A 16,256-nucleotide genomic window follows, 5' to 3' on the forward strand; every position below is an offset into this window, starting at 1 on the left:
CGAGGAGGAGGTTCTCCGCTTTAATTTCACAAATGTTGATATTGCATTTGAGTTCTACCAGCAATATGCAAAGTACCATGGCGTTGGCACGAGACGTTCCAGAAGCAAAAAATGTGGCGAAGTAAGGATACGGCAGGAGTTTGTGTGCCACCGACAAGGGTACTGATCCCCGAAGTTCTACTCAATTCCTAACTGGCAAAAGAGGCCGAGAGCCGAGACACGGTGTGGATGCCCTGCAAGGATGCTACTTCGCATGGATGATGAATCAGGACGTTGGCGCGTTGCATACTTTTCAAACGCGCATAACCACCACGTTCTTGAGTTGCAATTTTCTTCCATGCTCCCAGGCCATCGGAGGATGAGCGAAGCAGACATCGAGCAGATGAACAACATGTGCAAAGGGGGCGTTGGCGTCTCGCGAATCCACGGTTTTATGGCGAGCCTAGCCGGTGGGTATCATAATGTCCTGTACATAACAAGGGACATGCACAATGTAAATGCGAAGCAACAAAGGGAGGGTGGCCTAGATGCGGAAACATGCTTAAGGTATCTCCAAGAGTGCAAGGCAAATGATCTAGCACTTACTACAAGGAAGTTGTTGACGGTGAGGGCGTGTTACAACAGTTGTTTTGGTGTGACGGCATCAGCCAAATTGATTACCAGGTATTTGGAGACGTGGTCGCATTTGATGCAACGTACAAGAAAAACGTTTACCTTTCACCTCTTGTAGTGTTCTTCGGTGTGAATCACCACAACCTAACGGTTGTCTTTGCCGCTACACTGGTGGCAGACGAGAAAGAAGAGACCTATGTCTGGCTGCTTCAATAGTTGCAAACCTCAATGAAAGGGAAGGCTCCCACGTCCATAATAACCGACGGTGATAGGCAAATGAAGTATGTGATCGAGCAAGTTTTTCCAGAGGCTCACCATCGACTATGTGCTTGGCATCTACTCCAAAACGCCACGAGCAACATCGGAAAGCCTAAATTCACCAGGATGTTTAGGGATTGCGTGCTTGGCGACTACGAGGTCGGAACATTCCAGAGAAAGTGGTTTGAGATGGTTGAGAAATTTGGCATCGCCGATAAAAGATGGGTACAAGACATGTACGAGAGAAGACACAGTTGGGCCACAGCACACATACGAGGAAAGTTCTTTGCCAGATTTCGCACAACCTCAAGGTGCGAGGGCTTGCACGCTGTGATATCACGATATGTTAATTCTCGATACAGTTACACATTTTTTTACGTCATTTCCATCGATGCTTGATGTTCATGCGTGCAAAAAAAGTGGAGGCTGATTTCGAGTGTGCAAAGGGTGATCTTGTTATGACCACCAACCTGAAACAGTTGGAGCAGAGTGCAGCCGAGAACTACACTCGGGAAATATTCTAGTTGTTTGTTCCCATTCTTGACAGGGTCTGTGCAATGAGGGTGGTTGATTCTGAAGACAACGGTTCGTATTTTATCCACACCATCTCTCGATACGGCACTCCGGGGAAGGATTGGCGTGTTGTTGCAATGTCTGATTTGAGCGAGGTCCGATGCACGTGCATGAGAATGGAATGTTTCGGGGTCCTCTGTGAACATATAATTGCGGTGCTTGTTCTTAACAATGTTCATGAGATCCCAAGTTCTCTAATATTGCCGAGATGGACCAAGGATGCAAAAGTTGCGACGGTGTAGTCGATGGACGTGATTTGGGATTCTGTACAACTAACGCAACACTGGTGCCTGATGGATTGGTACCGAAAAATGTGCAAAATTGCATGTCACAGCACTAAAAAGTTCCAGTTTGCAAGAGACATTGCCATGCTGATGCTGAAGCACTTCGAGAACGAAGATGCAGTGGACACCAGTTTTCCACCCGAGGGGCCACCCACTGAGGGTGGCAGAGCCCCGGCACGGAATCCACCCAGGGGCAATACAAAGGGTAACGGTGCTAATGGTGGAAAGAAAACCCAGCGATGTCGTTTGTGCCGGGAGGTGGGACACAATAGGACGACGTGTCCGGATCGCCGCTGATAAACCACTATTTTATGGTTTATCTTATACTCAATTGAGTGGTTTTTATCAACTCTTTACCCACTTATTCATACTATTTGCATGTTTTACATTTTTCTTCCTGGTTTTGTGCTATGATTGAAAACATGCTTCTTTGATCTTATATTTGTTTATTATTAATCCTCTATTATTACCATTAGATGCCTTGATATGTGTGTTAAGTATTTTCAGAGATTACAGGGCAGGAATGGCTTGGAGGATGGAAAGGAAGCATGCAAAAGTGGAAGGAATACAAGAAGTTGGAGAAATTGCTAAGCTGTCCAGCCTGACCTCTTCGCACTCAAACGGCTATAACTTTAGCTACAGAGGTCCAAACGACGCGGTTTCAGTTGCGTTGGAAAGCTAACGTCCGGGGCTTCGATTTGATATATAATATGCTATAGTTGCTCTGACGCTAGACGACGCGAAAGCGTTATCTACGCGGACCCGTCGCATCTGCAAACTTCAATCCGCGCGGCCACGTGGACGACGCCTCCGCGTCACTTGTCCGCGATCTGAACGTACCAGAATACGCAGGGGGCGATTTCTGGGCTGTTTTTGACCCAGTTTTTGGCCCAGAAAGCACAGATTGGAGGCTATAAAGTGGGGGAATGCATCCATTCAAAGAGAGCTCGCCAATTTTCACTTTCCATGATTTAGATTTAGTTTGAGAGAGGTTCTCTCCTCTCTCTCTTAGGATTAGGATTATGATTTAGGACTTCTCTTAGTTTGTAAGAGTGACTCTCGATCCAGGTTTAATATTTACTTTAATGCCTTTATTCGTACCTATAAATGTTGCCAACTTGACTTATGAACCCTTTCCATGTTATGATTTGAATTAATGATTATTTGAGGTATTTCAGTTATTGATTGCTTTCTTCTTAATTTGTGTTACCATTGCTTTCCATCTAAGGACATTTTTATTCCAGCAATTTTACTTCTTCCCCTTTTGGTCTTGGTTAAAAAATCAGTAACTCAACATTATCAAACTTAACGTAACTGCTAATCGATATCTTGCTAATTGAACTGAACTTCAATAATCCCAACCTTTTCTTAGGAATTAACTAGGATTCGAAGGTTAAACTAATTAGTCCCTTGACTTTCCTTTGCTTTAGTAAAGGTTAACTAAGTGGAATTTAGATTCAACTTTCATTATTGTTGAGAGAGATAACTAAGTTGGACTTCCAATTTCTCTTACCTTGCCAAAAGTTGCTTTACAGTATTTATTTATTTTAATTGCCATCTACTTCACTTGTCATCACTTGCTTCTCACCTTCTAAACCCCGATTGCAACCCTTATAGCCAATAATAAGAACATACTTCTTTGCAGTTCCTTGAGAAGACGACCCAATGTTTGAATACTCGGTTAACAATTTTTAAGGGGTTTGTTACTTGTGACACCCAAAACGTTTGCACGAAGGGATTTTTGTTGGTTTAGAGACTATATCTACAACGCGATTGTTTTTATGAACTTCTTTACTGGCAAAAATCTCTAACGTCAAAATGGCGCCGTTGCCGGGGAACTGCTAACGTGTGCCTTATTATTGGTTATTGTAAATATTTTTCTTTTGCTTGTTTCTTTATTTTTGTTTTTCCTTTTTATCTTTATTGGCTACCATGAACTCTCACCCCTCTCGCTTTGAGTTTGGTTCTAACTTTGTTGAAGGAAATAGAAGTTACAGCAGGAATATGCATCAAGGTCGGACCAATCAAGGATGGATGGAGCCAAGAGGATCTAATCAACCCTTTAGGCAGCAACACCCTCCAAGATATCCTGGACAAAGACCATTCTACCGTGCATACCCAGCTGAAAGATATGGTGGACAACCTTGTAACTACCAACAAGCCCCACCCAGTGCATATAAACTATCCTTTCAACATAAACTCGAACCACCACACTCACAAGCTTCTCTTCACCATTCGCCACCATATGATCCTTCCTTACCCCAGTACCAATCCAATCACTCCCAATCACCACCACTTTCCTTTGTATCATGTCCAAATCCGGCAACCCGAGAAGCAGAGGTTTGCCTAAAGGAAACAGTAAATAAATTTCAAACAACCATTCGACAACTGGAGCAAGTAATAATTCAATGGGTTTTTAGGCGCTCAAATACACAGAGATCAGCCACAGCCCCATGTGAACAGCCTAACAAAGAGCGTAGCATAAAGGAGATACCAGAAACTTCAGTAGACAAGACAGAGAATGAATTCGTACTAGAACAAGTAGAAGAAGCTGTCATTGTTCAAGAAGAAGAGTTGGTTGAAGATCTAGGAGATGTTGAACCTCCATGGGAATCCAGAACTGAGGAGAACTCCGTCAAGGACGCTACAGTTGATGCTAAGGAGGATATTGTACAATCTCCAAGGCAAGTTGTTTATGAAGAATCAGACAGAATAACCCAGGACACAAATTCCCTTGATGATGATAGTCACAAGTCTATCTCTCTTTGTAATGAACTTGCATCCGCAAGTGAAGTCTCTGAGATTGAAGAATCTTCCCCAGATGAATACGAAGATGATGCAGAGGTAGATTTCTCTCGACCTCCAATCTATGACTCAAGTGATGAGGAAGACATAGAAGACTTTGACCAGGACACAGATACAATTGTAGACTATTGCAAGGAAGTGGAGAAATTCACAGAAGAACCCAAGGGAGAAGAACTTACAGAACCACCAGAAACACCTACCCCAAGGCCATTACCACCTAATACAAGCTTCAAGTAGGTACAATCCTTAACCTATAACTTTACTTATTCACTTGAATATGGTTTTCTTGAAACAGATGGCCAGCTTAGAGCTCTTTGCGGCTTTAAGAGTAAGAGGGAAATGGCTCGTACTCAGAGCTGGTGCACAAGGTTCAATAAGGTTCCACGCTTCACCTCGAAGTACACGAATTGGTATCATGCTCAATTGCATGGATCACGGAGAACGATTGGTCACCATGGTGAGATTCTACTTTTTAAACCGCCCGGATGGAAACATGTAGATCAAGACGGAGGCGGATTTAAAAACAAAGCTTGGGATCATGGATTCTGTTCTGACATTCGTCATCCCGGGAGCCTGAAAATCTGCTTGAAGCTGATCAGAAGCTTCACATGCCTAGTTTGGGACCCCGGAGGCTATTGGCATTCCAAGCATTGGTAGAGATTTTGGGATGAATTTAAACACAAGCCACCATAACAGGAAGCCCTTCCAATGTCCAACTTAAGGACTTTAACTCAAAGTTCTAGGTGGGAGACAACCCACCATGGTATGATCGTTCATTTTTCAATTTTTATTTCATTTTGTTTGTTTTCAAGTTTTATTTTAGCTTATTATATTGAACCTGAAATTTTGCATCTCATTCATCATTGCATTCTGCATTTCTCATGCATATAAAAAAAAAAAACAACGCACGCGACGCGGCAGCATCGCTGACGCGTCCGCGTCACTAGTGCGTTTTGGAAGAAAAGAATTGAATAGAGAGTTACGCAGGAGCAGGGCTGGAGGCGTGCCAATGGCACAATTCACCCCACGCGACCGCGTCATATGGGAATAATGGCCTCCCACGCGACCGCGTGACCAAGATTTCGACGTCAAAGTGGTGCACACCCGAAAGTTGTGCGAGAGGTGCTGGATTGGTGCTGAACGCATAATCCTTCCCACGCGGCCGCGTGACCCACGCGACCGCGTCATATTCCTTTAAAGCCCACTCACGCGATCGCATGCCCCATGCGATCGCGTCACTTAAAATTTGGCACTAATATGATTTTGAACAGAGAGTTGTGCGGGCGCGAGGCTGCCCTCGCGCTAGTAGCATAAACTGTGTCACGCGACCGCGTGACCGACGCGACCGCGTCAATCAGTATAAGCGCAAGTCGCGCGACCGCGTGCCCCACGCGTCCGCGTCGCTTGCGCCGCATAGTTTATCCTAATTTGCCAAATATCTTATCTTTTCTCTCCCAATCCTAATTTTTCCTCCCTCCTTTCTTACTTACTTCTTCTTCCCTTCTTTCCTTTCTCATTCTTCTTATCTTTTATTTTATTTTATTTTATTTATTTGCATACTTTCATTCATTGCATATTTTTATTTTTCTATTGGTGTTCAAATGTTCTTATTCAACTGTTATATCTTTTCTGGTATTATCTTGGTGCTTATGACTTGTTTTATTCTGGTTAGGTAATATTATTTAAATCAATGCCAATCTTTTATACCTGTATTACTTTTTGCATTGACATGAATTTATATTATCTCTCTTTCTCCACTCTCTTCTCCATTGTTGCAATTTTGCACCACTGGTATGCCATGGCTTCTATTGTTTTCTCACTTACATGTTGAAGCTTCCATGTAAATGAGACCCTTATCATTTGGCATTAACCCACCCATACTTCTTTTATTTTCTTATCTCTATTTCTGGGTTACTCTTCTTCCCTTTTTCTTTCAGGATGGCCACCCACAAGGGAACCGGAAGACGTTTACATGGGGAGACAAACAAGTCCATCAGTACAATCCTTGAAGAAAAGCATCAGTTGGAACAGCCCGTCCACCTGCACATCTCAGCATGCACCGAGGACGGTGCAATCTTTAAGTGTGGGGAGGTCGATACCGACTTCCATGGGTTAGTCACTTCATATTTTAGCACCAATGTTTAATTTTCTTTGTTAAATTAGTTGTTGCATTTGCATATTTGTTTGATTTTATGCATCTAGTTACTACTTGGTTAAAGTAATAAAATTCTTCTAAAGACCATATTTTTGAAAATTTTCACTAATTTAAATTGAATTTTTTTTTTAAATTTGTTTGAAGTTGTTTTGGAACATGGTTTTTGAGCCAAAGACCACACAACCTGTGAGATTTTGAGCTTATTTACATGGTTACATTATTTAACCATAAATATTTTATTCTTGTGTGTTTACTTCTCTATAATTGTGATCTTTACTTTGTTTCAGTCTATATGTCCAATATTTAGTGTATTTACATGCTTGCATATGATTGAGGCCATTATTTGATTTTAGCTCACTTATCCCAAATAAGCCTACCCTTTAAATCACCCTTGTCAGCCACTTTGAGCCTTGAAATCCCCATTTGTTCTATATTTTACCACATCACTAGCCTTAAACGGAAAACAAATTAATTATCCCAATTGAATCTTTGCTTAGCTTAAGATAGTGTGTTAATTAAGTGTGGGGAAACTGTGAGAACATGGGTTAATAAAGGAAAAGTATAATGTTTCTAATTTATTTGAATATCAGGAATTTGGGAACCTACTCATGAAAAACCAAAATAAAAAAATAATAGAAAATCCATGTGCATTGATAAGTTATGTTTGTTTCTCTACAAAAAAAAAGAAAAAAAGAGAAAAATCCAAAAATACTCAATAAATAAGTAAATAAGGGGACAAAATTACCCCAATATTAAGTTTAATAAAAGATCAATGCACATGTGATAAAAATTAAAGAAAAAATTTGGTACATGAGTATGGAAATTATACAAAAGTGAGAATTATGGGTAGCTAGGCATGAATTTAAAAGTATATAGAGTATATGTATATTAGGCGAGAGCTTAGGTTAATTAAAGATTCAATTTATAAAGCTCACTTAGCCATATATATACCTTTACCCTTACCTTAGCCCCATTACAACCTTGAAAAAGACCTCATGATGTTTGCATTGGTATATTAAATATTGTTGATTGGTTAGATGAAGAACAAGGTTTAGAAAGCATGACTAGAGAAGAGTAGAGTGATTGACCCTAGACACCTTAGAGTAAGAGTGATATACACTACCAGTGAGGGTTCAATGCTTGATTCTATGTTCCTTGCTTTCATTAGCTATCTTCTTACAAGTTTACTTGTCCTTTATTGTATAATTTGAATTAGTGAAATCTGATTTATGTTTGTCTTGGAGAACTTATTTATTTTTAACCAAGTAGGTAGAAACATTTTACATGTAGTTGCATTCATATAGATAGGATTGCATTTCATACATCCTACCATTCCTCTTCATCTTTATAGCTTCTCTTGAGCTTAGCATGAGGACATGCTATTGTTTAAGTGTGGGAAGGGTGATAAACCACTATTTTATGGTTTATCTTGTACTCAATTGAGTGGTTTTTATCAACTCTTTACCCACTTATTCATACTATTTGCATGTTTTACATTTTCCTTCCTGGTTTTGTGCTATGATTGAAAACATGCTTCTTTGATCTTATATTTATTTATTATTAATCCTCTATTATTACCATTAGATGCCTTGATATGTGTGTTAAGTATTTTCAGAGATTACAGGGCAGGAATGGCTTGGAGGATGGAAAGGAAGCATGCAAAAGTGGAAGGAATACAAGAAGTTGGAGAAATTGCTAAGCTGTCCAGCCTGACCTCTTCGCACTCAAACGGCTATAACTTTAGCTACAGAGATCCAAACAACGCGGTTTCAGTTGCGTTAGAAAGCTAACGTCCGGGGCTTCGATTTGATAAATAATATGCCATAGTTTCCCTGACGCTAGACGACGCGAAAGCGTGATCCACGCGGACACGTCGCATCTGCGAACTACAATCCGCGCGGCCGCGTGGACGACGCCTCCGCGTCACTTGTCCACGACCTGAACGTACCAGAATATGCAGGGGGCAATTTCTGGGCTGTTTCTGACCCAGTTTTTGGCCCAGAAAGCACAGATTGGAGGCTATAAAGTGGGGAAATGCATCCATTCAAAGAGAACTCGCCAATTTTCACTTTCCATGATTTAGATTTTGTTTGAGAGAGGTTCTCTCCTCTCTCTCTTAGGAATAGGATTATGATTTAGGACTTCTCTTAGTTTGTAAGAGTGACTCTCGATCCAGGTTTAATATTTACTTTAATGCCTTTATTCGTACCTATAAATGTTGCCAACTTGACTTATGAACCCTTTCCATGTTATGATTTGAATTAATGATTATTTGAGGTATTTCAGTTATTGATTGCTTTCTTCTTAATTTGTGTTACCATTGCTTTCCATCTAAGGATATTTTTATTCCAGCAATTTTACTTCTTCCCCTTTTGGTCTTGGTTAAGAAATCAGTAACTCAACATTATCAAACTCAACGTAACTGCTAATCGATATCTTGCTAATTGAACTGAACTTCAATAATCCCAACCTTTTCTTAGGAATTAACTAGGATTCGAAGGTCAAACTAATTAGTCCCTTGACTTTCCTTTGCTTTAGTAAAGGTTAACTAAGTTTCATTATTGTTGAGAGAGATAACTAAATTGGACTTCCAATTTCTCTTACCTTGCCAAAAGTTGCTTTACAGTATTTATTTATTTTAATTTCCATCTACTTCACTTGTCATCACTTGCTTCTCACCTTCTAAACCCCGATTGCAACCCTTATAGCCAATAATAAGAACATACTTCTTTGCAGTTCCTTGAGAAGACAACCTGAGGTTTGAATACTCGGTTAACAATTTTTAAGGGGTTTGTTACTTGTGACACCCAAAACGTTTGCACGAAGGGATTTTTGTTGGTTTAGAGACTATATCTACAACGCGACTGTTTTTATGAACTTCTTTACTGGCAAAAATCTCTAACGTCAGCCGCACAATGGAGTCATCCAGTGCAGTTGCAGATGAAATGGATTCGATGGACACTGACATGGTGGGTTAGTCATTTTATAGATGATCTAGTTAACATTTATGCCCTGTTAAATGGTTCTAATAATTTGGTTTTTACATTGGTGTCATTTCTATGATAACCTTTCCGGGGATCTGTATGCGACTGCGGAGATTCCTTCGTTCCGATGCTCTGATAGTGACACGCAGGCTGGGTTTGTTAACAGCGACTTCGCTAGGACCAACACGTCTGGGCCAGTCATGTCTCTCGCCGATTGAGCAAAGGGGGCCTATAGTCGTCACCACCGTGTGTTGCAACGGTATATTGGTCGAACCTTTTCACATTCTCCGGTAGGCGGTAGTCGGACACCGAATATTGTCTGCATTTCATCTTGGTATAGAACCACTGTCTGAATTACAGAGTTTATTTTGTTAAACTACATATACATGAGGATGTCTATATGTCGTCGACGTTAAAATTTTTTTTTTTGCTATGTTGGCTTTCGTTGGTATGTGGCTGTGCTTTAGAATTAACTGATTTTAATCGTGTATTTTCAATAAAACCATAGAGCTAAACCGACGACTAATTAGAGAAGTGGAGGTGTGAAGTGGTGTCGTGCGAAGAGCTGCAAATCCACTGTCAAACCTAATGTATTATATATCGTTCGTTGTCGACCCTTTTGTTGAATCGAACATGGTAGTTAGGGGCATCTTTAGAGATTCTATGTTTATTGCACATTTTGTATGTATGTTGGGATGTTAAGTGGATATTTTGTATGTAACGTTTATGTGGATATTTAGTATGTAACATTTAGCCCAATCCAGAAGAACTCTGTCATCCCTGTACGGAATATAGCGGCCGAATTTGCTGCGTCTGCGCAACAATAAAGGAACCCCCGATCAGGACGTTCGTTGTAGTGAGTACCGAACGCGATTGGTAGCTCCGCCATGAAGGCCACCTTGTACACCGCAGATGAACGGGCTGCATCCAAAAACACCTTGCATGTCACCTGCATGTTAAACAGATCCTGGATCGAGGCCGACGCAACCCTCTCTGCAATTCTCACCCATATATCACGAGGCAGAAGAGTCAGCGGACAGCGGCGTGGAAGAATGCCTTCATTTACGCCCACGATAATCATGCTTCATTTGTGGGTTTTGCACGTGCATCGAAGAGACTGCAAACATAATTATCAATGCTGAGTATTGAAAATATCAATGTGGTCAATGCGAGTATGATCTAAATCTTGATATAGTTCCAAAATAAATTTAAAATCAAATTTAAAACTATTTGAAAACCGAAATTTAATATTTAATTGAATTTAAATCTATAATAAAAGCCAAAGGTTAATCAATGTAAATATACATAAATTCACTTTCAAAATATGGTTAGTATTAACATGTCTAATAGGTTTTCTATATATATTAAAGGACAGAGGTCCGTAATGTGTGCCCGTGGTCTCGCCAGTTATCGGTATCCATCAGTTTACAGCAATCTTAGCTTCGCTGGCCACCAAGCTACACTTACCACGACACGCGACTGCTTACTTCCCAGCCGGACCCAGTCCCTACACACAATCCCGACAATGTCGCAAGATTCAGTCAACTAACCAATCCCGATCCATCACAGGGAGCTCTCGAAACTATCGATCTTGGAACTGATCGACCTCATGCGCAGGGAGGTAAACTCTTCAGACTGTGACACGTTCCACGCACTGCACCAAGAGTTGGGGGTCAAACTCACGGCTCAAGTTTGCATGTACCGTGAACAATGGGCTGCAAAGAACGTGGCGCAAGCGACTCCCTGTGTAGAGCAAGATTCAGTCAACCAACCGATCTCGATCCATCACAGGGAGCTCTCGGAACTATCGGTCTCGGAATTGATCGACCTCCTGCGTAGGGAGGTAAACTTTTCAGACCATGACACGTTCTACGTACTGCACCAAGAGTTGGAAGTCAAACTCACAGCTCAAATTCGCATGTACCGTGAACAACTGGCTGCGAAGAACGTGGCGCAAGCGACTCCCTGTGTAGAGCGGAATACGATGGAGTCGGACGTCGAGGAAGGGGACAGCGCGACGCTCTGGCTAGAGACGCGCAGGTGGGAGATGCGAAACAGGAACACAGTGCCACAGTTTGCCAACTGGTAACTCAGGCAGCTAACCCGACGGCCGACACCGGTTACCTTCGTCAGCGGGAAGAAAATGAGGCAGCAAAGTGGCATGTATTTCAACTATGGGTGGTAGAGCTGGAAAGGAAGCATGCAGTGCTGCGTCACCGTCCGGGTGCTACACCACCCGCAGATGACGACGTTGCGTGAGGCCGTTGATTTGGAGGTCAGATGCACGTCCCCTATAAAAGCTCCCTTCATCTGCCTCTTTACAATAGTAGCTTGTGTACTTATTTGAAACTGAATTTGGTTCAATCGCGGTTTTGAAATGCTTTGTAACTTGTAAGGGATCATGGCTTCTGGATGTAATTTAAAACACCCGATTAAAACACCGGATGTGATGAATTAAATGCACTAAATGAAGCACGGTAACAACTCTGAATCAATAAACAACTACTACTAATTAGCATTTTTAGGAGATTAACAAATCATTGTAAAGTTTCAAAATTCAAAATTACAAAAATTAGGTAAAGTTGATCGAAAAATTGAAAATTCCTCAGTCGTAATAGTAGAGAGTGATGTGGTTCTGTAAATCTTGGATGAAGAATTCGTCAGCAACAATCCATCCATCATTATTAACTCTCTTCCACCACGTACAAAGCCACTACATGTAAACAACTGACTAAGGCAGTTTTTTCCAACGAAAATAATTTGACCATGTCCCATGTTAACACCGACTGACGACTACTTCAGTCATTCAAACTTCAAAGCCATTGACACTACTTGACATACATTTCTAATCCTGGGAGAACACTCTATTTGCAATGCTATGTGCACATTAACAAAGGAAACAATTATCGTGTTTAGTATCTAAAGCATAGGTTAAGGAGGGCAAAGTAGAATTGTATGCTTGGAAATAAAATGTAGATTAAAGATATTAATATATTGACATGCAGCTTGCAGCATTGTACTTTACAAACGGAGACAAGAAAACAACATGGATAGAGTGTACTTGGATGTGGGTAGGGGGTGGTGGTTGGGGGTTTAGTATACAGGAGTTCTCAATATATATGCAGGCGGTAGTCTTGCAGCGCCAGCCGCTCGAAGACACACACATGGCCGTGTCTTAGTTGGCATGCAGTTGCTAGGACAGACCAGCCTACTCCAAAACATCCGTTCGTCCTCCCGGCACAGTGCCTATACTGAACAGTCCAAGCGCCCCTCTCATTGGTAATCAAAATTGGGCTATCCTCGTAGACTCCCGGCAGAGGTGGGACATTTGGCTGGAAGCGAAACATATTTTTTAGGGTGAGTGCAATAAAAGACTAGAACAATAGCACCAGAAATTGTTGCCTTTTAAAATAAACATTTATAGTATAGATCATAGAGTTACCAATTATGGTCCAACGTAATATAATTCGGTGAGGATATATATGTTAATTGTCAGCACTCTTACGAGAAGACGGGATGTCATGGGGTCTACGATTGGCACGACAAAGAATGGATTGGTCGATCTGAACTCGTCGACTATGTGCATTGTCCTGGGGGGCCGTTGGATACATTATACAAGTGCAGTCCGTCCCCGGTCCGTCATGGGCCAAGTTGTTGATTTCCATTGTATGCCCGTTGAAGAACATAACATACATGGTGTTTTGAATGTTGTGATAACGAAACAGCACCAGCCACTCATCCTTTAGGCTGTAGTGTTCCCTGACAGTGTCCTATCCTCCACAAAGCACGATCCTTCCATTAGGTTCCATATTCCAGCCCACGCGATGATGCTATCCTGTAGGCGTGGTTAGCAGATGGTGAAAAAAAAAATGCAGTATCATACATGGATTGGTGATTGCAGGTAGTAAAAGAATTAAAATTGGCATCTATACCAGTGTATCAAGGTCGTTCACCGGGATTATCACGAAGAACTGGACTGTGTGGTTGCCATGTGCGGGTATTGTTGGAAGACTTCAGTGTCGCAAGTTTCTGCTGGTACAACGTAAAACATCAGAAAACACACGCTTTACCCGAGTTCATATAGCATACAGAAAACTCGTTAAATAATCGTGTTACCTTCCATAGTTGATCTCGCAGAAACTTGTGCCATGGATGGCCACATAGAAAAACTTTGGTTGGTGATACGATAATAGCAGCATGGAACTTATTCGAAGATGGTAGTGTTTGCAAAAGTCCCGCCACCCTCCGGTGAAGACGATTCGATGTGGATGCTCCTCCTCGACGCCCCACGAGATGCTCCACGACTGACCATTTGTGGTGCTTATCTCAATGGGGTTGCTCATGGTCTCTCGGACAAGGTTGGACAAGGCCGTTGGCATTCTTTGCACGATTATGAAAGCGATAATGATGTGTCCTTGCATGCGGGTCTTGGGGTTATGGGATTAGAACAAAAAATGAAAACTTACAATTTGATTATCCATGTTGGGGATTATGAATTTGAAGAAGCGGAAATTCGCAAGCGACGGCATTATGATACTTCGCCTTTGATTACTTGGATGGTTGATGGTTCTTACTGCCGGATGCTTTGGAGTCTTCTACAATGGCTTCCCTTCTTCGAAACATTTGCGCGTTAATCTGGCGAAAAACCTCTGGCTTTTTTAATTTTTTTAAATAACCCTTAAACTTGATTAGACTGGGCACTAATTGGGTATTAATATTGGTGCAATTACCAAGGGCAATAACCAAATTTCTAAAAAGGAAATAACCTAAGTAATTCAAAAATTAAATTATAGGCTTAATTTAATCTTATCATTTATTCCATTGAGTGGGTCAGTGAAGGATCACTTCATATTGTCAGTCTTGCTTTGGTGATGGATGAACGGATTGATGTAGTCGATGGTAGCAGGTAAATAGGTCATAATTACACTTTTTTGTATATCTATGTTTTTTATGTTTTTTTTTTTGGAAATAACGTTAAATAACATTAGTATGATATATGGCCCATGATATAATTAGCCCACGAAGACTGTCCGTCCATTGATTAGGCCCAACAATTTCATATAACATAACTTGTACCATGACATCGAACAACCAAATTAAAAAAAAATATTGTAGTGCATGACAAAAAACGTTGTTTTGAGCGACTTCACACTTAGCCTAGAAACGGTTCCCATGCCTTAGCCGAATCCGCTGCCTTTGCAAGCAATGCACCCCTTTTCTCGTTGCATCTTCCCGTTAACAGTGCAATAGCCATTTTGATTCTGGTCTTCTCTTCGTCAAGTTGCAATTGTCATTGCGGCGTAGATTAGAAACACACAGTGCAATGGTACTTTACTTGTATGCATGCGTTAACTTACAATTGGTAACACCACATACGTGAACCGTCGTCCCAGTGCCATCCATTGCATGACCCAAATGCCAGAGTCTGTACTGCTACTGTTTTTTGGCACCCCCTGTGCGGCCATGATGTCCAAACTGGCAAACTTGGTGGCGCTCTTAGAGCGTAACTCTTTATACGCATCAGTTGCAATGATTCCATCCAGCGCAGTCAGCTGCCACAGATTCGCCAAGATACAAAGATTAGTGTATTCGGATAGGACGCTAAATTAACCTATGTGCATCGCTTACCATGCATTGTATGACACGTCTCCTTCTTGCTTTCGATTCTTTAGTTGCATTCGTGTCAAATTGGAAGATCTACTTCTCTGACAGGTCCACCACAGCCAAAAACCAGTGCTTGTCACAGTCTTCTTCCAATATTGGTATATAGACATGTGATTGATAAAAAAGCTGAATACGATAAGATTGTCATAATTCAGTCCACCCATGTTCAAAACTTGCATACAAGAATCTTATCAGTCGGTAACTTGCAAGGCGCAGGTCTTCCGTCGGGTGCACGTGGTCATTGCCGTATCGCTGCGCCAAAATCTCAGGGAGGACGCCGTCCATTACATCGGCCTGGTTTCTCAGGGAGTATTCAGCGGATGAAACAAGTCACTGTGCATGTTAACGGTACATGGTTCGTGTTAAAACAAAGAACGTTAAATCATAGTTATGCACTCAATTAAGCTACAGAATTAGAATTTGGTCGTACCGCAAACTTTGGATGCAAGCACCATACCTCTCGAGGGTGATCTCCATCGGTTTCTCCTTCCGATGCAACCATGATCGTGATCAACTCCATTATCTGCAAATCATCGGATGACAGAAAAATCAGATATCGCACGGAAAGGTCAAACCCGGGTCAACGGATAAATCCATTAATTCGAAGAGGATACGATGGACTGCTACGTGTCTTCGGGCTTGGTTGTCGGCGGTCTACTAGGCATTCCATGTCAAAACAAGTTGCATGTTGTGAGCCTTCCGGCACTAATGACGCCACATGCCAGATTCAGTTGTTGATTTTCAGATAGAATACTCACGTGGGGTCAGATGGTCATAGACGTACTTACAGATGTCCAGCTTGTGCTGAGAGATTGGCCATCCGTTGGTGGTGTTTATTCCCTTCTTGGTCAAGTTTGACGGGGGACGTCGTGGAATCTGCTTATAGGTTTCGGCTATCCATCCGTGGTTGCTTTCCGGCTT

The 16,256-nt window shown here is 41.6% G+C and overlaps 1 protein-coding gene across 1 annotated transcript; it reads left to right on the top strand.

Moving 5' to 3' along the window:
• Positions 1-840: 840 nt before the first annotated feature.
• Positions 841-1,685, top strand: LOC112778173 (protein FAR1-RELATED SEQUENCE 5-like). The gene is made up of 2 exons (XM_025822524.1): positions 841-1,181; positions 1,418-1,685. The coding sequence occupies exons 1-2, from the start codon at positions 841-843 to the stop codon at positions 1,683-1,685; spliced, it is 609 nt and encodes a 202-aa protein (XP_025678309.1).
• The last annotated feature ends 14,571 nt before the right edge of the window (positions 1,686-16,256 follow it).

Source organism: Arachis hypogaea, chromosome 19 (genome assembly GCF_003086295.3).
Source record: "Arachis hypogaea cultivar Tifrunner chromosome 19, arahy.Tifrunner.gnm2.J5K5, whole genome shotgun sequence".
Lineage (NCBI taxonomy): Eukaryota > Viridiplantae > Streptophyta > Magnoliopsida > Fabales > Fabaceae > Arachis > Arachis hypogaea.

Coding starts and splice junctions, on each gene's coding strand:
- LOC112778173 (XM_025822524.1), top strand. CDS start 841: ATGAAAGGGAAGGCTCCCACGTCCATAATAACCGACGGTGATAGGCAA. Junction 1,182..1,417: donor AGATTTCGCACAACCTCAAG/GTGCGAGGGCTT, acceptor CATTCTTGACAG/GGTCTGTGCAATGAGGGTGG.